Source organism: Betta splendens, chromosome 5 (assembly GCF_900634795.4).
Source record: "Betta splendens chromosome 5, fBetSpl5.4, whole genome shotgun sequence".
Taxonomy (NCBI): domain Eukaryota; kingdom Metazoa; phylum Chordata; class Actinopteri; order Anabantiformes; family Osphronemidae; genus Betta; species Betta splendens.
Genome location: NC_040885.2, coordinates 735,691 through 760,128, shown reverse-complemented (window position 1 = coordinate 760,128; position 24,438 = coordinate 735,691). Strand labels below are relative to the sequence as shown.

Genomic DNA, 24,438 nt, shown 5'->3' with positions numbered 1-24,438 from the left:
TGTGTGTGTGTGTGTGTTGCTGCCCGTAAGTCATTTTCATACTCGCCTGGTGCTGTTGTTGATTGCTTGTTTACTCAAGCAAAAACTCCGTTCACTATGTTAACATATCATATAAATGAAACTCCTGACAAGATCCTCCACCCACACATTACAACATATCAAATCATCATAAGGGGAGCATTTTTCAAAATCTCACTTACCTTGTGAAAGAATGGGAGACAGCGTATCCGTATAGAAAACCATTTTTATTTCTCATAAGGCTGTCTTGTAATGTACTTACATCTACTGGGGAATAGCTGTATGTTTCTCCTTTGTGACTAAAACTTTCTCACTGTCATTTGGGATGAATGGCCTCCCTCCCTCTCTCTCTCGGCGGCGCGAGGGGCAGATCTGCATGGCGTCCTCCGCAGCGGTAATAGACTAACTGTCCGATTGCGGCCCCGCGGCCCCGCGTCCCCGCTGCGGCGCTAAATCCCTACTGTATGGGAGTGGGAGGCTCGGGCTCGTCGTTAGCGCTGCTTTCGTTTGTGAGGCAGTTCTATACAGTGTTTTCCTCATCATCACAGAAACTACAAGCATTTTCTGGCTTAGGCAACAACATTGTTGAATGACAAAGTGACCAGTACTCTTATGACTCCACTGTAACTTCTGCAAGCAGACACTGCAACGCAGTCCTATTGATCATCATCCCGACATGAGGCTCGAGCTCCTGATAGAGACTTAAATATATTTTACAGCTTCTTGGATCTGTCATCTTATACGTAATGTATTTATATATGTATATATACACAAATTATCTTACAAAGAAAGAAAAAGGGAGTGGTTTCGAATGTACACTGGGCATGCCCACAAATAAAATCCAGATGTCCATCATGGAGGAGGAGGGGGACTCCTCATCGGACGCTCGTTGCTGTGGTTACTGACAATCCTGTGTTTTTCAGATGCATCGTCTCCGTCCAGTCGCTTTCTGCTCATGTCCGTCCACACAGGAGGAAAAGCTTTGTCCAGATCCACCGTTCAGGCTTCTGCAAGCGCCTCAGTTCATTTACCTTGTGGCATGTGCTGCGAATGTCTTCAAATAACAACATTGTCTTAAAACCTATAAATACCCCCCCCCCCCTTGGCTGTTTCAGTTTCTGAGGGGGAGACAGACCGCAGGAAACAGAGGGGAGAGAGAGAGCAGGTCAGAAACTGGCCACAGCTGCGTGGAAGAGGAGAGTCACCAACATGAGGCTCATTGATCAAACAGGGGATTAGTCTGGTTTCAAATCCTTGGCACCACACAAGCAAAGCTGTTTTATCTGGGTGGATATCCTTCCTGTGGTCCCAGGTAATCCAGTCAGTAGCCGTGGATGTAATAGTTTTTAGTCCGTTCGGCGGGAGGAGAAGGGGTGGATGAGGGGGGGGGGGGGGGGGGCCTGGCATGCAGCCCTGCAATGGCAGCTCTCTGTTAGGTCCTGGGATGAATCTGCAACACAGAGGAGGAAGAGGAAGAGGAGAGAAAACACACGTACGCTTAGATGGAACAAAGGAATACAAGTGTGCGAGGATTAGACCCCGAGGAGCGGCTCCGTTCGCGCGTTTCATAAACAAGGGGAGCCTTTTGAGCTGTGCAAAATCCGTTCACCTGGTGCCGCCGTGCCCTCCGTTTTCCACGCTTGCGTTCGGCATTCACGGGCATTTCGGGGAGCGTCGAGCAGCGTCTACGCCCTGTGGCCTGAGAATAACGGAACGGCCGTGTTTCCATGCTGTGTACGTCTAGCGTCGGACGCTGCAGCGCTGCATCTGACCATAGCAACGTCCTCCGCCCACCTTCACCTGCACCTCCAGAGCCCACGGCCGATCAAAACCAAGATGCTTTCTCCGACTCCCCGATAAAATGACTTTGGCTTTGCTAAATGGGTTCAGACGTCCCGCTGTGGCGCCTGAGCCGTCTCTCCGTGACTCCGGTTCAGGGGCTCTTATTCAGCCTCACTTGCAGACCTGGACACATTTCAATGGTGCATTATGCAACCTTGAGACTGCTATTGAATCCCCCGCTTTTTAGCATTCTGGAGCTCAGTAAAATGAATGCGTGTCTGATATGTACAACAATAAAGTTTACCCTCTGGTCCTTCATCACGACCTGTAACGAACTGTAAATGTGTTTTTTTTTAGGTTTTCAATCGACTCCACCAACGCTTTAAGGTTTGGCAGCGAGGACGGGCTCGAGTCCCGCACGTGGTGGTGCCAATTAGCAGCCCAGTAATCCTGGTTGTCCCAGAAATGCAGTCATGACATTTCCGACAAGCTTGGCAGGTGGTGGCCAGGTGTGTGGATTTGATTGTGGAAAGTACTGCGTGGTACAGTACTCTGTGGGCTGCAGCCTCACAGCCTCAGCTGTGCCGCTAGGAGAACCGAATCAATGAACGCACCATTTTCTGCCGGTATAGTTACTTTCACCTGTGCACAAGTTCGGTGGCGTGTTTTATTCTAAAAATCACAAAATGATGTCCGCTCGAAAATGAAATCTTTGTTTAGTTCTCATTTTTTAGAAGTATTACAGTAGAATTTGGATAATACTTTTACACGCCAGTATTTTTCCTTTTGTTATAAGGAGATAAATATTGTCTTTTTATAATGATTATACAATTTCTTCACTAGTGACAGGTTGTTAGACAAACACTAAATGTTGAAATTCTCAACAACAGCACAGTTGGTCCAGATACTGTACATACTGTATATCTATAAAACTTCTATATCTATAATTTCGCAGGGACACTGATCCAGATACGTCTTGTTCGGGGAGCTGAACCAATAACCTGTTCTAACAGATGACAGATGTGGAATAAACTGTCTCAGAGCCCCATCGAGAAGTAAACCTGACATGGTGACATCTACCTTGATGACGACATCAGGCCTATTCAGGTGTCTGCGCCGCTGCTGCTCTAAATACCTCACAGAGTCTCGCATTCAAGCCTGATGCTGCTCTCCAGGTCTCACAGCGCACAGATTTGTACCCCCCACCCCCGTAAGCGCAGTAATCCTCTGGGCTCATCTGTCCAACATTTGCATCTGTATCATCTACTGCGCGGCGACATTTGCGAATGTTGGCGGCGGAGAGTGACCTCTGCTAGAACAAGAGCGCTAACAGGTCGCGCGTTACGGCTCACTCCCCGTCCCCGGCGCAATCCACCAGAGGTTTGTTAGCGGGAGAAGTAGGGGGTTGTATGCAAATGCTGTCATTTCCACCTGGATGCGTGAGTGTGTGTGTGACTAAAAATGTCCTCCGCTCCTTCTCGTCAAATGAACGGTGCAGCAGGTAGCGGCGGCTCGCTCAAGGGTTTACTCCGCCTGTCCCGTTCCTGCCGGCGACCAAACAGTCTGCATCCTAATTCGGTGGCCGCGTTAAATTGCAATTTACTCAGACTTCAGTTAGTAAAAGGGCCCAAGGACAATTGCCTCAGTAAAAGAATTTAGACACAAACACAGTCTACCCTTTTCCCCCCTCGCTGTTTTAGTGCTGAACAAATCAATCATGCCAGCTGAGAAACCTCCTCACTAAAGAAACAGACGACTCCAGACAACAAAATACATCAAGATCCATTTAATTTGACATTGACAATGAGAAAAGCAAAGACGACGAGAGTAAATTAATCAGGAGCGCTTGGCATGAACTCCTCCACTCCGAAACCTGCGCGAGAATGTCATAATGATGGACCACACGTGCAGTGTTGGCGTCATCTGTTAGCCTTTAGCATGTGTTCCAGAAAACACTGGAATGGCCGCGGGTTCGGCAGGCGTGAGGGAGGAGGAGAGATGCTGTCACGCGCAGAGGTGGAATGGTTGACTCCCCCCCCCCCCCGACGTGGAACTGCGGCGCCCAGTTCTTTCTGATCTGCCGTAAAGCGCGGCCTCCCAATTTGACAAATGAGATGGGGATGCATCTGCTGGCAGGTCACTTTGCTCTGAAAGCGTCTCACAGATGGGCTACATCCTGTCACACTGTGTTTGCCTGGCGCCGAAACGCGTCCTCCGCTCCGTCGCTGAGGGACGAGTGCACCTCCGGACGGCGAGCAAATCGCGCCGGACTAGTTGAAGGGGGACACGCTGTTGCGTGTGAAATATGGAGGAGCAAAACAACCAATTTAGTCCAGTGCAGTCCTTGGCTGAGTGATCGGAGCAATTGAACGCGCTCTGCACTGGAACCGCTGTGTCCTTTTATAGTTAAAAGAAATACTTTTAATGAAGAGCGAGGTTTTTCATATTCACACTAAAACAGCGAAATCATCAAATGAGCATAGTTCTATGCAGAAGCAGCGGAGGCCGAGCGGCCGTCCCTCTTAAGGCTGCATAATTGTTTGGAGCAAGAGGAAATGAATGGGTCTATTTAGCCAGTGGAGCAGGTAATGCAGATCTATGGCAGGCGAGTGTTTTGGAAGGTGCTCCCCAGCCTCGCTCTCACTGTGACTCCCACAAACAAAAGGGCCTGCCTTGTCTGCTGCTACAGAGCAGGCAATGAAGAGCTCCCTCTCTGAAAGACATAAAGGACAAAAAGAAGAAACAGGGGCGTCAGGTCTCTGCTTGGCTCTTTACTGCTCATGCCAATTTCTTTTTTTTTTTTTTTCTTTTCATGATCGATGGTAATGAGGTCCGCGCGCGGACGGACACGGGCGCGCGTCCGCTCTCGCCGCTCGCCGCCAACACTTTTTCAGAGCAAAATGAAAACCCGCAGGTGAAGGGGAATGGCTGCGGAAGCGTCTATATAGAGAAGAAAAACAACGTTGCGTCGCAGGGCTTGTTGGCCTGAGACAGAACAAATACAAATGAGGCAATTTGGCCCGAGAGGCAGGTGAAAGAGGAATGTTGATTAAAAAAAAAGAGTGCAGAGAGCAGGATGAAAGGCCTTTTCATGAAGCCTATGGGCTGTAGCTGCTTCAACAAGACCCTCGGAGGGGGATCAGGATATCAAGTGGCCGCTGATAAGAAGCCGCACAAAGGAGGCCTGGGGGGGGGGGGCACACGTGAGCATACACGCACAAACACGGACACATCAAACACGTCACACGTGTGCGCGTACACAGAAGTGGGAGCACACACACGGAGAGGAGCGAGGAGCGCGTCACAGTTTACTGCCTAATGGGATTGGCAGGCCGGTGCAAGGCACCGCAATCAAACCCACACAGCAGCTGATAGCGAAAACAGGACACGGAACAAAGGGAGACGTGAAAGGGAGCGGGGCCTTCGCTGCCTTTACACGCTGATCACTAGGAGCCGTGTGTGTGTGTGTGTGTGTGTGTGTGTCGCTGCGTGTGTGTGCTCGGCGGTCTGAGCATTAGCGATACACGTGTCAGTGTATATGAAAAAAAGGTGCTGTAACTTACTTTTAATTTATGAGTGCAGCGCCTGCGCCGGGTGCTAAATATTTACAGTGCTCTCAGTATTTACGTCACGCCTGACTGCTCATGCACAGCATGTAAACACACACTTGATTATTTTTCGCGCTAGCATTTGGGTTAATGAGAAGTCACCGAACACGAGCCGGGCCCACTCCTACCGCCGCAACGCTGGATGTGAATAGAGTGGCGTGAGTGAGAGGGGGCGGGCGAGAGAGCGAGAGAGAGAGAGAGAGAGACAGAGACAGAGAGAGAGACGGGCAAAACAAAAAAACAAACAACAGCTTCAGAAGAAGACTAACCTTTACAGAAGCAAGAATGCAGCTCAATTTCTGTTGACGCATCCTCTGCATTTTGCTTCCGGAAGCTAAAAAGGGGAGTATGGCTGGGTGTTCTGCAAAGAGAGGGTCAAGAAAAAAGGACACGTGTGTATTGGGTAGAAAAGCAGCTCCAGGCCTGACCTTTGCTCCCCTTGTCTTACAGTTCTGGTCGGATCGGACCATAAAGCCATTTTACCCAGAACCTGTCTGTCAATGCTCTGTCTCCAGCTGAGCGTGAAGAGTTACAGTCTTCATTCATGTTTGTAACATAAAAGCGACCATTATGATGAAGTTAACTTTATTTTAAATGATGCAAAGGGCTGAAGTGAGAATTGGAGATGCATTCTTTACAGTGAACCAAGTGCTGCCTTACCTTGACGGGCTGCCGAGACCCCATTCCATCAACTTCTTTTGAAAATTTTAGGCCCGTGGTGGTCGAGGCCCCCGGGGGGAACTTTATGTCTATCTGCTGGCATGTAAATGTGCAGGCCGACCTTGGGAAACCCCGAGCGCGCTAACCTTCGCTGTCTATTCCCCAGCATCCCACTCGCCTCCGCCTGCGTAGCGTCGCTGCGGCCGCGCAGCGGGAGGGGGAGCTGCTGATCGCGAGCTGGGTCTGTAATTAACCCGGACCGGGGGCCGACGGGCTCCGGACCGCGGGCCCCGGAGGAGTCAACGCTCCCCGTCGCCGCCGCGCGCTGCATTCAGAGCGCGCGTAACTTTATCTGGGAGCGTGAGCGCGGCCCGAGGCGGAGCCCACCTGTTTGTTTATGCCGCCGCGTGGCCGCCGCCATCGCTCGCGTGCGTCCAACCGGAGTCGCTTTGTTACACAAAGGCTTTCTTGTGCGAAGCGTTCTCTGCGCAGCGAGATTCGCGCTCACCCTTTTCTTTTCTTTTTTTACCCACGGCTTTAATACGGTGGTTGATTGTTCAAGTGGGAGAAGATAGATTTAAAATGAAGCAGGTGCTGTTGTTGACAGAGAGGCTTTGTTAAAACATATAATTAAAGTATTCAAATATAATTGTAATTATATTTAATAATAATAGTAGTATCGTAATATTGAATATGAAACTTGAGGCATATACTGCTAAAATAAAGTGCTGCTATGTATGAATGCACACTGACTGTACAGCGTGTTTGTATATATCCAATATACTGCGGATCTGGATGTGAGCATGTGCAGTGGACTCACTCTTGTGGTCTTGATTTTGTTCCCAGAGGAGCACATCCATCCAGAGTTGTCAGGCAGAGTCTTACACTCTTCTCCCTCCAGACACGGTTCCATCTCGCACCACCATTTTCCAATTACAATAGACGCTGCAGAAGGTGAACACAGACACATAACGGAGCGGGTTAGTTCATCATGCAGGCGCACGCGCACGCGCGCCCACGTGCCGTAGCCGCAGTACCACGCTGCCGCCGCGGGAGAAGGGAAATAGAAAAGTTTACAATTCAGCCAACAGTGCGTCGAGTAAAGCAGAGTTTTAAACGGGAGTGGAATCATCACCAAAGGCTGCGGAAGAAGTCTCCCGAGAAATTTCCCGTTCGCTCCCCGCGCATGCGCAGGAGCACGGGAGCCCCGCACAGCACATTACGAGCGGCCCTCCTCTGCGCCTCTAAACGAATGATTTCCTCCGCCTCAGCCTCACGGCGGCTGTAGCGCTCCTCGCGCCGTTGACAATAACGTCTTCCACCGACAGAAATGAATCATTATTTTGTTTTGATATCGCTGCATTGCGTGTAGGGGAGCCATCTCATTTTTAATCAAAAGTAATTGCCGCTCATTAACATCTACTCAATTCTTCCTGCAGCTATCTGACAGAAACAAATATGTTCTCATCTTCCCATCAATACCCCCCCCCCCACACACACATTTATGTCTCTGGGCATGAATACTGTAAGTGTAAGTTTGTATATCTTTAGTACAGTATGTTCTTCTAATTAACTTCTCATTCTTCTCATTTTTCTCCACATGCTGTGTTTGAGCAGCTGGGTTATTTATTTGTTATCTGCAGTCTGACGGTGGAGACCTGTCTTTAAACTGGATCAAATCTTCCAAACTATTCTTTCAAAGTCCTCGTCTAATTCATTTATTAACCATGATGTCTGAAAACTTCCCGCATCTCACGCTCCTCTTTCATTGTTTGACAGCGGTTCAAATAGTTCAAAGCAATTTCCTCAGAAGATACACCAGGTCCTCTTTTCTGCGCAACAGACGCTCATTCAACGCACTGTGTATTTCCTTAAACGTTCACTGCTTAAATCTCCGAAGAGCCTCCTTCCCTTTCATCGCGCTGACACCGCGAGCATGCGAAGGTCAAACGATCGGCTGAATGCGATTGCATTCAACCGGTATCATTTCGTTTTCAAAATCCATTTTTTTTAACCTTTTGAAAAAATTGTTTTTTCCCCTCCAGCCGGTGTTACCAAGGTTACAGGCCAACCACCAATCAATGGTGAGTAAGAGCAACGTGCCGTTTCCCACTGATGGCGAAGGATGGTTCTGGGAGAGCAGAAAAAAAGGCCGGACGCAGAACTTGCTGCATTTCCACATTCACCCCCTTCACTTTTCCTTCCTTGAGCCCCGAGGACACGTCCAGCTAGAATGAGAGCATCCACTAAGCAGCTGTGAAGCCGCCCTATGGCCTCCCCCTTGGCTGTTTACATTACCCACTAATTACCACATGTTGGTCCATCATCCAGCGAGCTCCTACCAGCTCCTGCTCCCTCTCTCGCTGCACTCTCGGGCGTCGTGATGAATGGGCCTTCATCGTGTTCACATTATAGGTGCCACGCCATAACTATGCAGGAAGTCCTCATTAGGTGGCGAATTATAACGAGCCTGCGGGAGATGTGTGAAATCAGCTCCATCGAGTGACGATGATGCGCCGTGACGCCGCCGCTCTGCTCGCTCTCTCCCTCCCCGCGAGGGAGAGCGAGGGGAGGAAGCCAGAAGTTGTTTTTCATTATACCACCAACCGAGCGGGATTTACACTCAACACTGTAAATGTGGAATCCACTTGAAATTGAAAACAGTGAAGTAATGCTGGCAAAAAACAAAAAACAAAAAGACAACAAAAAAAAAAACAAAAATCGATTCCTTCAAATGGAGCCTGAAAGAAAGCAGGGAAGCAAAAGCGAGGCAGAAGATTAAAATGCTGCCTCACACAGGCCGCTGAAGAAACGGGAGCGGCTTTGCATGAAAGTTGAATCATATTTACTGTACTTCACAGAACCGAATTCACCTCACCCTCCGTGCGCGCACCAAGCATAGATAATTTATACAAGAGGAGTCGAGAAAATGGCTGTATTATATGAGCCTGTGAAGTAATCGTCTCACTAGCCCCATACTGTTATTTTGTGCTCTCATCCATTATTTATTTCTATTACGTTCCCATTCAGTGTTTTTGAATTAGGACGAGCGAGGAACGCCAGCTGGTCGTTCGTCGCCGCCGCCCGGAATGTGGATCATACGTTTTTTTTTTAATTGCGTGCTCTTAAGGTTGTGTGTTTTGGCGCAATCGGAGTGTGTTTTCCAAGGCGTTAGCTCTGTTTTAACGCCCACCCATTTGATTTAAGCCCAGCGCTCGCCAGTCAGCGCGGCTGCTCGGCAGTTAGTGCTAGAAGTTGGCTGTCGTGAGATCAAGATGAACTTTGTTTTTGTAAATAGACCTTCTCTCGCTATCAGAATGTTTGATTTTTTTTAAAGTGAAAGGCCTTTTTTGCAGATGCATCATTTTAATGTAAACAAGTCTGAAAGCTCGTTATGTGCACTTGACACTTTCACTGAAGCAGGTGAAGCAAGTGTGAGAAATGTACACAGCAAAATGGCTAAATGTATCAACTTGAGTTGTGACGTCAGCAACTCCATGAATGTGGAGAATGAATGTGGTTTTCTGACTTGAAGATAAAATCCACGGAGAATCAAATCAAACATTGCAAACTAGAGCAGGATAACAGCATTTAAAGCAGAGCACAGACCGCATGCTATGGATAATGCAGCATCCTGTAAAAACACATTTTTAAGCAACTTAGTTTTATACTCTGAAAGATCTTGAAATGAAAAGAGCGAAACTTTTAAAAAAGGGGAATGCCTCGCGCTTCTTATCAATATTCATGCTTGATCTTTGCCTTAAAGATCCGTTTCACGACGCCGGGCTCATCTCAGAAAACCTGACAAACACGTTATTAATGATGTCTGCTTCCACGGCGGCGGCGGCGAGGATGAAAAGCGGGCGGTCGGCTCTAATGCGAACACGTGCGCTTCACGCGCAGGGCCGGGACATCTGGCTCTGACCTTGACCACTGGAGAGGAGCCATCTCTGGGCCGGGATCCACGCTTCACTCTCCAGTGACCACCGACCTCCAGCCATCGCTTTACTTTAACTGGTCTCTGAGCGGTCGTCGGCGTAGAGGGTATGACCTTTGTTCAGCATCAGCAAATGTTACTTCTGCCTTGGGGGAGTCAGGTAGTTTGTTGTCCTTAATCCCGCGTCAGGTCGACGGATCATTTTCTGATCTATCTGTTTAGGTGCTAAATGCCAATAGTCCTCACATGTTGCCATGAAGTAGCCGCTGTACGCTGTCAAAGATGACAGATGGGCTCGGGATAATCAGCAAACAAGGACTGAAGGGTTTTTTGTTTCAAGATGTTAGCGGGCTGAAGTCTTTAGCTTTGATGGACAAACAACCTGAGAGTGGGACTTGAATTGATTGAAAAACATGAAGCGATGGACCTTTTACAAGTGCATCTGTCAAATCACGCGTGTGCAGGCTCCGTGATGGATTGAACCCGCTGACACGTCCCTGCCAGGTACCAGAATGTTTGAACACCTTGACGGATGGGGAAGACAATTGATTTCTGTCTGTGTCAAAGTGTGAATACATGTCTGTTGGCTCCATGAATAGGTAATATTTCCCAACGTGGAGCCGTCGTCGAACAGCGCTGGACGTAATCGCGCCGAGCTAAATGTGGAACCAATTACATTTTAAAATTCTCCTGCGATCCTGTTGGATTCAGATCCACAATCAGAATCAATGCCTCTGACGGCAGATCGAACATTTAGCGCCTCTTCTTCTTCTCCCCCGATACTTTTCAGATCATCTGTTTGTTTCCCACCTCATTTTTTTCTCGATCACTTTACGTCGGTGCTCTTCAAGTGCCCTCATTACTATTATTAAGCAAACAAACAGCCAATCAAACAGTCATTCATCCGCATAGACGTGCAAGTAAGCAGACAGTCCATTAATCAACAGAGGCCCCTTCTCATTTTACACTGAAGTGCTTGATTAAATAGAAGTTCCACCTTAATGAGACAGTGTGTGGCACTGGAAGGGTTAAGGCAGCACAAATCAAATGAAGCGAGTGTATAATTACAGGGAGGCTGAGACACAGACCCCTGGACCTGCAGGTCAGCTTCAGAGAGTCATTATTCCGCATTAATCTTTGCTCCTCTAAGAAAAGAGAGCCGGGGATTGATTAGCTATTCAGAAAATACAGTTTGGCTTCCTAATCAGGCACTGTAGCTTTTATGAATTGCTGCATTTAGTAATGGACACGCTGCCCCCCGTGGACTCGAAGACAAAATCCTGTGCATTACTGGATTATCTTCAGTGCGGTTGTTGTCAATTTATAAAAGTGACAAATGCTACTGAAGGTATCTGATATTATTATATACTGTAGGTACTGAATACAAACATAAAAATACTCTAAAGTAGAGGAAAAACTATAAGCGATGTATGGAGAGAGAGAGATCCAACTTTTCTACTTCAAAAAAGTGAAATGTATTGTTTATAAAGTGGCAAAGTAATACTGTATATTGTTGTGTAAAGAAAAAAAAATAAGTGAAAAAGTGAGAGTGAGGAAACTAAGACGACCTTTTCAACTCCAGCTGAGGGTCAGACCTGCTTCCGGCAGGTTGAAGGTTGGGAGTCACAGTCACTTCATCAGCAGGATGTGACAGACGCGGAGGAGAAAACCGCCTCCGCCGCCATTATCTTAACTCCTCCAAAGACGCACGCGCGTGTTATCGCGCCCGGGAGGACTCCTGCCGCTTGTTAGTCTCAGCTTGTGCCTCGTGTCTGCTTCTGTGTGAGTGTTTGGCAGCGAGAGCGAAGGAGTTATTGTTTTTCATTGCACGTGATAATGTGCCTCTTTTGTCCGTTCCCTGCGGCGGCATCTGCAGCACGCGGGCGCCAAGAAGAGGCCGTCGCAGGGGTGCGACACGGCAAAATGAAAGCCACACCGCGTCCTCCAGTGCGGGACTGTGGTTTTCACACGAGCAGGGACCAAACAAACTCCTGTGAGCTGCGCTGTTTGATTGAGCAGGGCTTAAAGAAGACAGTATGCTTATTATATTCTAATGCGACCAGTAACACACGCAGAAGGAGCGCACTACTTCCTCCCTCCCCTCGAGTAGCGTCCATGTGCGTCTCCCCCTGGATGTATCTCAAATGTACCATGACAACCTGTCATGCTCGGCTATATGCGCCTGCAGCCAAACAGAAGGGTTCATTCCCCATCAGTGATCAGCAGCGAGCGGGCATCTGTGCGCGGGGTTTACAGCTACAGCAGCTCCACCACAACGCAGTGGTAGCGTATGAGGGCACATGTGTGTGCGTGTCCGTACGGTTACTCCAGGCTTACGCGTCTCATACGCTGGGATGAAGGCAGCGGTGCGGTGATGAGTCCCTAATCTGGGGGCGCGTGATTGGCCCGGCAACACCGGAGACGCACGAGCGTTTGAATTGTTAAAAGGGATGTTCTTCACTAAGAGCCTCGTCGGCCCTGACGTAACTGGGACATAGTTCTCCTTGTCAGAGCTAATAATCGATTCCCACTACAGGGATAATGTGACAGCCGCCCCCCCCACCGTGGGCGACGTCTCCCGACGCCAGCTGTCGTCACACCCCCATGAATTAGTGAGGACCAGAGGAGCTACCAGCGCAGCCCCACGCGGCCTGCGTTCACAAGGTTGCAGACACTTCACTGGGCGCTTTGATGTGGGCTTTGAGGCTAATGACGCATAATGGAGTGCGTGACGGAGACTTCTTCAGGTTCTAAAATGACCAAATGACCGGGGGACATATCATTTTGTTCCATGCGACTGATCGCTCGTTTGTGTTTTTTTTTTTTAGACGTATCCGGGGGAGCATCACCTGCGTGCGGGGCGGCGGTGGCAGGTGTGACCCAGGGGTGGATGGGATGAGCCGGGCCCCAGCATCGTTCCTCATCTGGACGGAACATTAATAACGTTGGACCCGGAGACGAAGCGGCCGAGCTACATCTGGGCCAGACGGGGGCACGGCCGAGGGGACGGCCCACCGACTCCACAGCCCTGCAATCGCTCACATGGAGCAAGGGCAGTTCCTGGGGGTCAGGTGAAGAATTCGCTCCACATCTGGGTTCAGCACGTCCCGGAGAATCACAATCAGAACTGAATGTCCCTTTATTTCCGCAGCTCCACTGCAAAATGAGCTCTTGTGAATAATTGCGTTATTATTTCGCCCGGGCTTCCGCCCTCGTCTCACGGTTTCAGACGTTCAATAAACAAAAACAGTCTGATTTGCACTCAAGCAGGTGGAAATGATCCAATAGCGGCTCGAAACGCTCCGACCAAAGTAAATGCAGTAATTACAGGGCCGAGGCGTTAGCCCAGTCAGTGTGGTGCAAAGGTGCTCGATATTGAAGCTTCCTGCTTAGTGACTTGTCATTTCCATTTTTATCATCGCTGCCGATCAATACGCTAACAGCAAGTAGAGCCACGGAGTCTTAACAACCAATTACGGAAGCACGTAATTTAGTTCCTGATTGGAGTTTCTTCATTCAGTGCCCACTCTGCCTTTTCTTGGGTTTTTATACCTTAAGGTGAAGGTAAGAAGTTTTCTAATGCACTTTATTTATCTTAGGGGCTGATATGTGAGGTTTGGGTCTGGACAAGTGAAAGTCAGTTTGATGTATTTTATTGAGTCTGTGGAGGCCGCGTTTGCTGAAAAAGACACAATGCGGGCGAATATGAAAGCAGTCACCTGTCTGTTAGGCGCCGCGGAGGAGACGAGTCTGTTCGCCTGCCTCCGTGTGCAAGGACAACGCAGTCTGCTAAAAACCCGCATCTCAAGGTCAGCGCTCTGTAAATGTTTCATTCAGGAGACGTCTGCGAGCAACGCGGCAGAAGTTTGCCTTTTTCCTGAGCCGAATGCCACGGCCACTGGCGCCTCAGCTGTTCACTCAAAAGTTCTGTGTTGAGTCATTTATTTCCCAAGCAGGAAAAACGTCTGTAGCCTATTTCTCCTTGTAGCACGTCGGTGCAGAGAAAAGCAAGGTAGCTTTGTAAAATGCTACACTATAAAATGCTAATAGTTGAGTGCTCCCAGATTTTAGCACAGAATCATTTAGACTCAGTATGTTTAAGTTAGAGAGGAGAGGATCTCACCGTCCACGCAGGAGGGCTTGTTGCGAGTCGTCCCAGCCACTTTTCCTGGTAAACAGGAGCACTTGACTGTCTGGGAACGCTCCTCGATGCGGTTCTTGTTACAGCATCGATGGGCGGCGATCACCTCACATGTGCCTCCCTCTGCAGAAAGACACAGTCAGAAGAAAGAATAAGAGCACATTCCTGTTAATGGGGTTGACGCCTGGCAAAGAGTAAAGCAAAGGAAATATTAGGAGCTCAGCTGCCTCACATAATATCATGTCAGGCACGCTGCAGTGCAATCATTGGGCACTTACACTATAAGTATGTGTAACAAATTGGCCCTTGAGGAATCTCAATTATGTCATCTAATTGCCTCTCACTCAGCGCTGTCCTCGCTCCATACCAAGCAGCCCATGAAGAAGAAGATACCATCGCACGCGGCCCCGGCAGCCGCTGACGCCGCTGAGTCTCCCGATCAGACGGAAGCTGTGCCGCGGCAGAGCATTAACTCCAAAGCAAAGATGACACCGGTCGGGGCGCGCGCCGCACAATAGGTCCCCGTCTGACAAAGGCGCGTGTCAAAAAAGATTCCGTGAAAAGATAAGGTGATATGCGCCGGTGGCGATACAGGGTCAGAATAACAATGGGGAGGATTGCCTGAGGGGGGGAGGGGGGAGGGGCACGGAGGGACATTCTGAAATGAGTAAGACAGGCAGAGAAAGAGAGCTAGAGGACAAGGTGTATCTGGCTGCCAGGGACTGGCCATGCGGCTGAGTAATGAGGGAGGCACTGGAAGTGCCCCCGTCACACAATTATAAAGCGTGGGGCTAATGCAGCCAGTGGAGCTGCAGGAGAAAGGCCCTCCATCACCGCGCTCCCCTCTCCTCATGCCCCGGGAAAAACTCTTTATCTTCCCTTGACAGCCGCCGCAACAGACACTGGCATCCAACAATTAAACTGGAGCTCATCCCGGGACAAAGGAGGAGAGGAGAGGAGAGGAGAGGAGAGGAGAGGAGAGGAGAGGAGAGGAGAGGAGAGGAGAGGAGAGGAGAGGAGAGGAGAGGAGAGGAGAGGAGAGGAGGAGAGGAGGCAACCAAATGCCAAGTCGCATCTCGTTCGGGCCGTCTTTCCCTCATCTTTTCCGGGCTTTAAAGAGCATCATCCTGCCGCGGTGCTTCCGTTGGCACGACAACAAGCGCCGCCGCTCCTCGGCGCCGGTGCCGGCTGCGCAAATGTTTGAAATGGCTGCAGCCATGAATTAGGGAACTGAGCTCCCGGCAGCCGGGACAAGTTTTGGCAACAGTGTTCTCCTCCGATTCCCATCAACGTCCGCCGTGGCCGGACCAAAGGCCGGTGAGGCCCGGATTAAAAGGCAAACATTTGCCGTCCTGCTGGACTGCGCTGTCATGCGGTATTAATGTCACTCTACCAACGCTGTTGTTGGATATTTCTGAGCAGGAGGAGGCGAAACACGCCTGTAAAAGTGAGAACTCCCCTGAGTGTGCTAAAACCCTAAACCCCCACAACGTGTTGGCGTGTTGAATATTTTACCGTCAGCTTCCGGACCTGCAGACCCGCTTTCAAGTCTGTCTCGATCTGTGAATAGGTTACGACTTTGCTTTGCATCACGGAGCACTTTTTAGCAGCGAGTCCTCCAAGCTTCACTTCCTGATTTGCAGCTTAGCACTACAGAGATACATAAATAGCAAACAAGTTCAACACGATTTGTCCTGATCTTTGCCCGTTTCTTTATTTTTTCATAATTTGACTTGACTGTTTATTATAGCAGTGAGAAATAAAATTAAAGGCACAGAAACATGCAATTGTCAAACAAAACACAACTTTTTGGGCGACACCCGTTTGTGACACAGTGTTTGAGTTCAGGTCCAGGCATCAGCCAGCTGGAGATTAGAGCAGATCACTATGGACCATCTGGATCAGAGTCTCTTCACAGCTCCTCTACGCGGCCAATCACGGGTGCCACCTTAATGACAGGGCCGCAGACAGACCCCACACTCTTAGTCGGGCACTGTAGGTGGGAGCGAGAGGTGAGGAACCAGCCATTATCAGTGCCTGACTCCGTGTGGGTTGTGTAATTACGCATAAGGTATTTTGCAGTGTTTTCCAAAGGGCGCTTGTGTTAAGAGTCGGCGCATCCTGCTGGAAAACGAGATCAGAACAACCCGGCCGCACGCGGTGATGGATGTCGTGCTTAAAGCCTGTCAGGCGGCGAAGGGGGTTAAGCAGAGCCGCCAAGACGGAGTGGGCGGCCGCGCTCTCTCGCCGGCGGTGAGGGGAGGTGAAGGGCATCGATGGGGCCATCGACTGGTCATTTTTCTCCGGGCGCCCGACAGTGACAGCAGTCATTAAACGCCCGGATGAGGTGATTATGTTTAAGGAAATCAATGCGCCATTGTTTTAAGCTCGACCCAGCGGCCGGTTAATGAGGGAAGGTTGTAAAATGCGGCGATGGAGGGAGAGAAAACACAAAAGAAGGTCAGAAGAAAAAAAACGCACTTTATTAGTGTTTTCTGCCGAGAAGTTCAGGTGTAAAAGGTGGAGCGAGTTTATGGGAATTGAGGGGAAGCTGCACAGACGTGTTTGTGGCCCTGACACAGTAAGTGAAGCTATGTTAGCCCAGATTAGCCGCTAGCAGCTCCTGAAATCTCAAATTGTGCACTTTGCAGCCGGGGATGAGATCATTTTGTAATGACTCCAATGATGCTAGATCGCTATGAAATGGACGAGCTGATCAGAATTACTGTCACAGACGATGAGACCACTCCTCGAGCCTGACACGGGCGAGTGTCACCACTAAACTCACACTGTACTGGGATTACTTCAGGTTTCATCATTGTTTTCAGGCCAAGCTGGCGACTCTGTGCAGACAGGTGAGTCACAAACACACAACCTGCGACGAGTTGCATTATTTCTGTGAATAAACCCAAGGTCGCAAGCGAACGAACCCGTGACGGTTTATTCGCCGCGGAGCCACGGGGATGAAGGTGACAGTTTCCTTTCATCCTCCGAGTGACAAAGAACACACTCTGCTGGCAACTGATTGCCTTCTGATCTCAAAGCGCCTGGCGCCTTTTTTTTCTTCTTTTTTTGACACGGAGATAAATGCAGGTGCTTGTGACAATGTCACCACAAAAACAAACTCTTCCTTCTGCGTCTTGGCTCCAGCTTCAGCATCAACAACTGTGATCCATGCAGAGCGGCCAGGAGCAGTAATCACTGGCTGACTATCTCACACACACACACACACACACACACACACACACACACACACACACACACACACACACACACACACACACACACACACACACACACACACACACACACACACACACTTCTCTCAAGTTATTTGGTAAGGACGCGTCCAAGGGATGAAACAGAGCGGCCGGGAAAACTTAAGCCTCTCAAGTACTCGTCATAACAACTTAATCAGCGAACGCTCAGGTGAATCTGAGCCTCGTCCGTTCCCACGCCGAAGCGCCTGCTTTGTTTCTGTGTGTTTAACTGTGTGTTCTTTTCCCACTGTCTTAGTGCTTCTAATACTCAATTTACCTCTCAGGTGTCAGCAGGAATTATGGCTCCTATCGGTAGAATGTGTGGAGCAAAGGCATGTAAATTGGACACTTTCGTACTGGAGGGACTTGCATTTTAAGTTATTTCTAAAAATGGTGCACGTTTAGAATATAAATTCGGGCACTAAGCGCTTCTTTACGAGCCAACAAAGTGGCTTTGTACTGAGCTGCCAGACAAGTCAATTCAAACCTCCATAAAGTTTTATCAAGTGACAGATTGTTTGTTGAGTTGCTTTTGTTTCATCAACTTTTGTTTTTGTTTACTAAAATATTCATGCATAAAGGAAAGCGACCCCCTTCACAGCCCACAGTTTAAAACAGGATGCAATGCATCTGACTGAAAGGTTGTCAGATATGTCTAACATATAAAAAAAGCTCTATTCTGTTTATCGCAATAAGTTTTATGTGTTTTAGATTTCAGGGAGGAAAGAGGAGGACGCTGACGGTCTGTTTCAAAAGGCTTCAAAGTGGCTGTTGGCCAGCTGTCCCTTTGCATATACGTTTAATGATGCTCATCGGAATTTTGCTTCCCATTACTTAAACATCAAGCTGGAACTTCATGATTACTTAGAATAATGTTTAAACACGCTACAAAGCACCGCTGAGTGGATTCCAAATGGAAGCTTTAGAGCCCTGCCAGGGAACAACTTTTCATGTCCTTCCTCTTGGCAACTGATATGCTTTATATATTTTATCAGAAATTACACAACCCTCATTACACAATCCCCCGCTTCTGTATGGAACTGGTTGAAAGGGTGAAATCTCTGGGATGAGCACAACTGGGCCCGCTCTGACTGCCGTGGACACATCTGTATCACCAGTCTCACCTCATGATGCACTGTATGGAGGAGATGGTGATGATGACAGTGCTTTTTTAATGAGACAGCAGTGGTGAAATCCTAAAAAAAACTGCCTTTGTTGTTCGAAAACGGGCATTTGTGCTGCCAACGTTCTCCTGGCGTTCCGGAGTAAATCGTGCGCTCAGGCTCAAGTCTCAGCCCCTCGTTCGCTGGCCGAAGCCCTTTCGCGGAGAGCTAAGTTCTGCCAATGAATAAAGGAACGGTAGCCTCGAGGAGCAAGGCTACTGGAGGAGCTTTCACCAAACAGCTCAACGTGTGGAAGGAATCCCAGGTTTGGGGTGTTTTATAGCACAGACTGTCACAAAGCAGAGCAGAACAAACTAATTACCCCTCCATTTCTTTTACCCGTTCTTTATTTAATCTAGAAACCTGGAGCCCACCAGCGCCGCGTTGCAACGATCCATATGGTTCCTCTGACCTCAGCCACAGCCAAGGCTTCAGGCTGCTTTCTCACTGACTCCTCTGCGGCCTGGATTTCACTTTCCTCCTGAGGCAGCATCACCCGCAGTAATGGGAGTAGACAAACAAGTGGACATAGCGGCTACAGTAGTGCCTGGAGCTACCGCAAACCTGGGGGGGGGGGTCGGAGGGAGGGAGGAAGGAGAGGGATGGATGGAGAGAGAGAAACTCCAGAGCTCAAGCTGACTGACAGAAACCCCTGACCCAGCTATAGGAGAGTCATATGAATCAGTGTTGTTTTTTTATCCGGTGCTGGTGTGGCTTACCTCGGAATCTGGCTGCACCCGCTCAGAATACTGAGCACCGCCCGGCTAGAGCAGGTCCACCTCATGAAAACCTACTGTGAATGGGTTGATAAATCACGACGAGACCACGAAAAAAAACAATACAAAAAAAAAACAAACTCAGCACGCAACTGGGATTTAACAGATATTCTTCATGTAAAAAGGCAGGCAAATGGGCTCCAGTTGACCGAATAGCAGCAGCAATTACACCACTGGTGGTAATATTCGTGACATCTTTAACAGGTAATTCCATTAGTATGAATGAGGGATGCGAGGCTCAGCTCGCCACGGCTCTGGTCGATTCTTAATCACCTGTATAGGTTTCCTCTCATGGGGCTGTATGACTCCAGTGCTCATATCTTTATGGTTATTAAAGTTAACGATTGTTGCGTGCCTCATTTACCAGGGCTCTATCAATACCAGTTCAGCACCATGAAATTACCCCAGTCCAGAGAGAGCGGCGTGACAAACCGGATTAAGAGGGGCCCCGTAATGCCCTGGCATGTGTAACTCTCCGTGTCATGAACTGGGCCCGATGCTGCAGGACGAGGCCGCTGCCAAGCTCACGCCTGGCGACGAGGAGGAGGAGGAGGAGGGGGGGGGGGTCTCATTAGAGCCTATATGTCATCTCCAGCTTCTCATTTCTCACGTAGCCGCTCTGAAGATTTGAAAACCTAATAGGTAAACAACAACAGCACAAACAGACCGCTCTGGAGGAAAACACATTAAAAGTTGAATTAAGATGCAGATGAATGGAAGGAGTGATTCTTGGTAATATATGCAGGAACTAACCTACTTTCTCAGTCTTTCAGGTGTAAGCATATCTTTGTTTGATACTATTTAAAAGCAGCCCGTTTATATGTTTGCACGGAGAAGGACGTTGCACGGTGAATGTGAACAAACAGCAGACTGCACAGCTGCTATTTCATCATCAGGCCGGTTACAGTGGGTGAGGTTTGCCAACGTGCACGCCTGACTTTGGTGCGTGCTTCCCGTCTCCTGTGTCATTACGAACCAACACGTCCTCTCAGTCCGAGCATCCTGCAGGTGTGTTTTACTGCACCCAGCAGTACAGTTGGCGGCGCCTGACCTCCCTCCAATGTCTGTATGACACAGGTCACTGCTCACTCTAAATGAGAGTTGGATGGCGAAATGAGCAACTAAATTGTCCATTCAAAATCACAAAACTGCCTTTTTGAGCGGCGCCGTGGAGCGGCCTTCGAAAAGTGACATTCCCTGGGAGAAAACAATTGGATGCTTTGAGCCCCGGAGAATGGCCCGACTATAGCTCATAAGTCTCCGCTCACCTCTTCTGAAGAAGGTGAAGGAAAAGCAGAGGGAAAGTAAAAAGTTCTGAAACGCGCTGAAGGCAAAGACTTTTCTCGGCCGCTTCGAGTGAATCACGCGGAGGAGGAGGAGGAGGAGGAGGTGTGATGCACGATGGCTATCTCATGCGGCTATCATGCCGTAGCAGGGCCTCTGTGTGTGGGGTCTGGAAATGACATGTCACTTTAGGTTCAGGCAAAGTCTGACTGGATTGCACACAATGCATTATCTAATATGCATAATGCATCAGCAGGCACTTAACATCAAATTATGGATGCATGCAAAGAAGAAAAAAAAAAACTCCTCCCAGAGTGGTGCATGGAGAGAAGGGCCACTTTGCTGTGCAAATAATCTGCCCATTTTCTATACAGCCAGAGTCAAATGAGTTTGTATAACGGGGCCCAAAATGCAATAAATGTTAATCAGCTCATATTCCTCTCACTGCCATGTTTGCATGTGCTAATGTTCCCTTTAAGCATTAGGGCAGTTGGCCAGAGCTCAGTCTGTCTGATAATGTTCCCTCCTAATTAATTCATTCACTTTACGAATGCAAAAATGCACCGGCAGAGTGTTATACAAACAAACGACTCCAGACCCAATAACAAAAGCTCTCGACTGCGATGATTCATGATCGTCCATGATTCCCTGACGCCGGTGTTTATGCTACAGGACCAGGGTCTGTCCGTTCTGCACGTGAGAACAGCTGTCCGCAGATTGTGAGTGTCATGTTTGTGATTTTGAGAGGATAATCTCACTCCGCATCACAGGTCACTTTCTGGAAGATCGACGTCCGGGTCACGATCGCTCGACAGCAGTTCCTGCTCCTTGGATCCTGCTTGACGATGCAGAGTAACAGCATCGGATGTGGTATTTAGCAGCTGACCTTCTTCTCAGCAGCGGCAAAGACGGGGGCGCGTCGGTGAAGAGGACGCGGACGTGACGCTGTCAGAGAGCTGGGGTCTGACACTGATGCTATTTTAATTCAAACCGATGGCTAATAAATCACACGGGCAAGAAATGTGTAGCTGGTATTTGCTTTTAAACTAAAGTGGTTTATATGAGGTCAACATTTTGACTGGATTCTACAGTGAGCTCATCTCATCTCCCAAGCTTTTATTTCCTCCTTTACTTCAGCCGTCACATTTCCTGTAAACCATGAATGCCTCGCAGCAGAGGCCTTCCCAACCTTCATCCCGAACAGCTTTCGCGCTTTGACTTAGTTGGATGCGACAACGTACAAACAAATTATTTTCCAGTGAAACCTAAGTTTCCAGCGAGGGACGCAAATAAAGGAAAGAGGCCTCGAAATACTGAACGGCCCTTGATTTAACAGCAGAGTATGTAAACGATTCAACAATGCAATCGCTGAAATCTCCACTGATGATTCTCAAACAAGATAAAGGTTCATATTGTGCAAATAAATAATAAAAAAACATCACATCGATAGATTCTCAGTCCTATCAGAGACTATTGAAATACAGCAGTACACAATGCACAACAGATTAACTACGAGCCAAACAGACATTGCACAATGATAATCTATTTTTGTGTCACAGGGCCCTTAAATGGATTTTCAACCTATTTGTCTACCTGTGGGACAGAATCAAAGCCTTGAAAAATGACTATGATCGAGGCGTGAGATGGTTGGGGGGGTGTTTGGGGGCTGGGGGGGGGGGGGGGGGGGGGGGGGTTGAGAAGAAGGGCGAGCGTCGTTATTTGCAGTCTCTAAAATCGGAACAATATGAGGAGTGGAACACAATATGGCATCAGATTACTTGCAGCGAAATCCATCAAAACACACAATTCGGTCCCTCAGTATCATTACTTGATAAGCTTTTAAGCTGGCGATAACATCTTGATGTGGAAACACAAGTGGGAGAGGGGTCCCTGCCACGGCGGAGGAAAATGAACCGCGCGCCAAAGCGCCGAGTGCGATGATTCATTACAGAAATGACTGAGGAGTTTATCATTAACGAGCAGCCGCGTCTCATTCCCGCCGAGAGGACGGCGGCAGCGAACTGCCCCCACGCTTGACATCTCTTTGTTTTTATTCTGGAAATATTGATTAAGGGAGCTTTCATCACATAAAATGTTTTTTTTTTTTTTAAGTTTCCCGTGGCTGCTTTCCAGACGCGGCAGCACTGGGAAGACGCCGCGTTCGCTCGCTGCTGAGCTGCGTGGAAAGAAAAAGGCCCCTAATTTTCACTTTCTTCTTTTGTGACTGAGGGTGATTACTTCATCTTCCATAGCAATGCTCTGCAGAGGGGAATCAATCATGAATTGAAATATGATCCAGTCACAGAAACTATCCCCCATCTACGAGATTAAATATTAGCAGTAATGAATGACACCGTTTCTTGTATCCATTAATTATAAAGATTAGAATCCTGACTTGGGTTTGAACCGTGGCCCACAGAGATTCTCAAGGTCATTCTCTATTGCAAGACCTCCTAATGGCAAGAAGCAGAGAGACAGAACAAATGGAATGTTTAAAAATAATTTTCTACTGGTTTTTCGAGTCTTTAAACAGCGTACAATAGCTGCGGCGCTCGGCGCCTCGGACGTTATATTGTCTCATAACTGTGAAGCCCTTAAGTAGAGAAGAAATGAAAACCTGAATCTCCTCATCAGTCTTGCCTCTACATACTCGTAAATTTGATCTGTGCCACCAGGGTGGACTGTGAAATCATGTGGCTGCACATCAAAGTGTGACTGAACCCAGTGTGCATACTAATGCCACGGCAACGCAAACACTGAGCTCCGAGACGGAGCGGGCGAGCGAGGGAGAGAGAGACAGAGAGAGAGAGAGCAAACATGTAACCAGAGAAAATCTCCCTTCAAAGAAAAATAAATATATTGGAAAAACTGAATTATGTTGACATTTACTGAATATTTTATCCAGGGAGAAAAATGAGGTTAAACACAATTTTCAGGTACATAAAGGTTCACCTTAGCTACTTCACTATGCTGGGTAAGTATCTACTGTTCAGATGCGACTGGGATAGCGTCACCTTGTGGGCGTGAGTCCCCTTTATCCATCAAACCCACTACATCATTTCCCTAGTCGTTGGCTGCGCGCTGGTGCTGCTACAAGCCACGACTGCGGGATCAGGGCGAGTGGATAAGTGATGGCCTCCTGGCAGACAGACGAGCGGCCATGACAGGCAGCGGCGGAGGGGGCGTCGGCTCGGCGCGCTCCCCATCGCTCTCCCCCCCGCTCATCCATCCTCCCGTCTGTCCATCCATCCATCCATCCGTCGCTCTCCAAGGTAGGTCAAAAGAAAGATCCCTCCTGGCAGTTCATTCCTCACTCTGATGAAGCCGCTTGTTAGACACTCATCAACTCCGGTGTGTGAGAGACGTGCGAGCACGCACGTCCCACTTGTCTTTTAACATCTGCCTTCTGTTCCCCCCGTCTCAGGTCTCCTTCTTGTTAAAGACACATCTGGCAGCGGGAGGTGCGAGGAGGGTATAACTGCACTGGAAAGAGGAGGGTAGATTAAACCCTACACGGCCTTGCATTAGTCCAGTTTTCCTAGCGGAGGTGAACGAGGCCCCAGTGGAGCCACCGGTTGGAAGCCGTGGCAGTAAAAATGGACGTTTGGATGAATGGAGAACATGCACAAGAGGGAGAGAAGGCACAAATCATACATGTGTGTTACAGTCACACACACACTGATTCATACGTGTGGATAATTATTACAATTACCAGGTATGAAACATGCAAATGTTCCTAAATGGCAAATGATGCGGCTGTAATGGCTTTCCTTTGTTTGACGCTGTCGCGAAGGAGTGTGCGTTTGATT

At 48.6% G+C, this 24,438-nt stretch overlaps 1 protein-coding gene across 7 annotated transcripts in view; it reads right to left on the bottom strand.

Annotated features, from left to right (window-relative positions):
- Window positions 1–226: 226 nt before the first annotated feature.
- LOC114855211 (chemokine-like protein TAFA-1) overlaps window positions 227–24,438 on the bottom strand; it is an 83,071-nt gene continuing 58,859 nt past the window's right edge. For 3 of the 7 annotated variants that reach the window (XR_008694760.1, XR_005897710.2, XR_005897712.2), the window contains exons 3-5: window positions 14,129–14,269; window positions 5,678–7,013; window positions 227–1,468 (exon numbers count right to left, since the gene is read on the bottom strand). Coding sequence is in view for 1 of the 7 variants with exons in the window: in XM_055509020.1 (XP_055364995.1) it covers window positions 1,451–1,468; window positions 6,889–7,013; window positions 14,129–14,269 (284 nt within the window). In the remaining 6 variants the exon portion in view is untranslated. Of the gene's footprint in view, window positions 1,469–3,571; window positions 4,514–5,677; window positions 7,014–14,128; window positions 14,270–24,438 lie in introns of those variants that run through there. The other 4 variants (XR_008694762.1, XR_008694763.1, XM_055509020.1 and 1 more) reach the window with 4 other exon arrangements.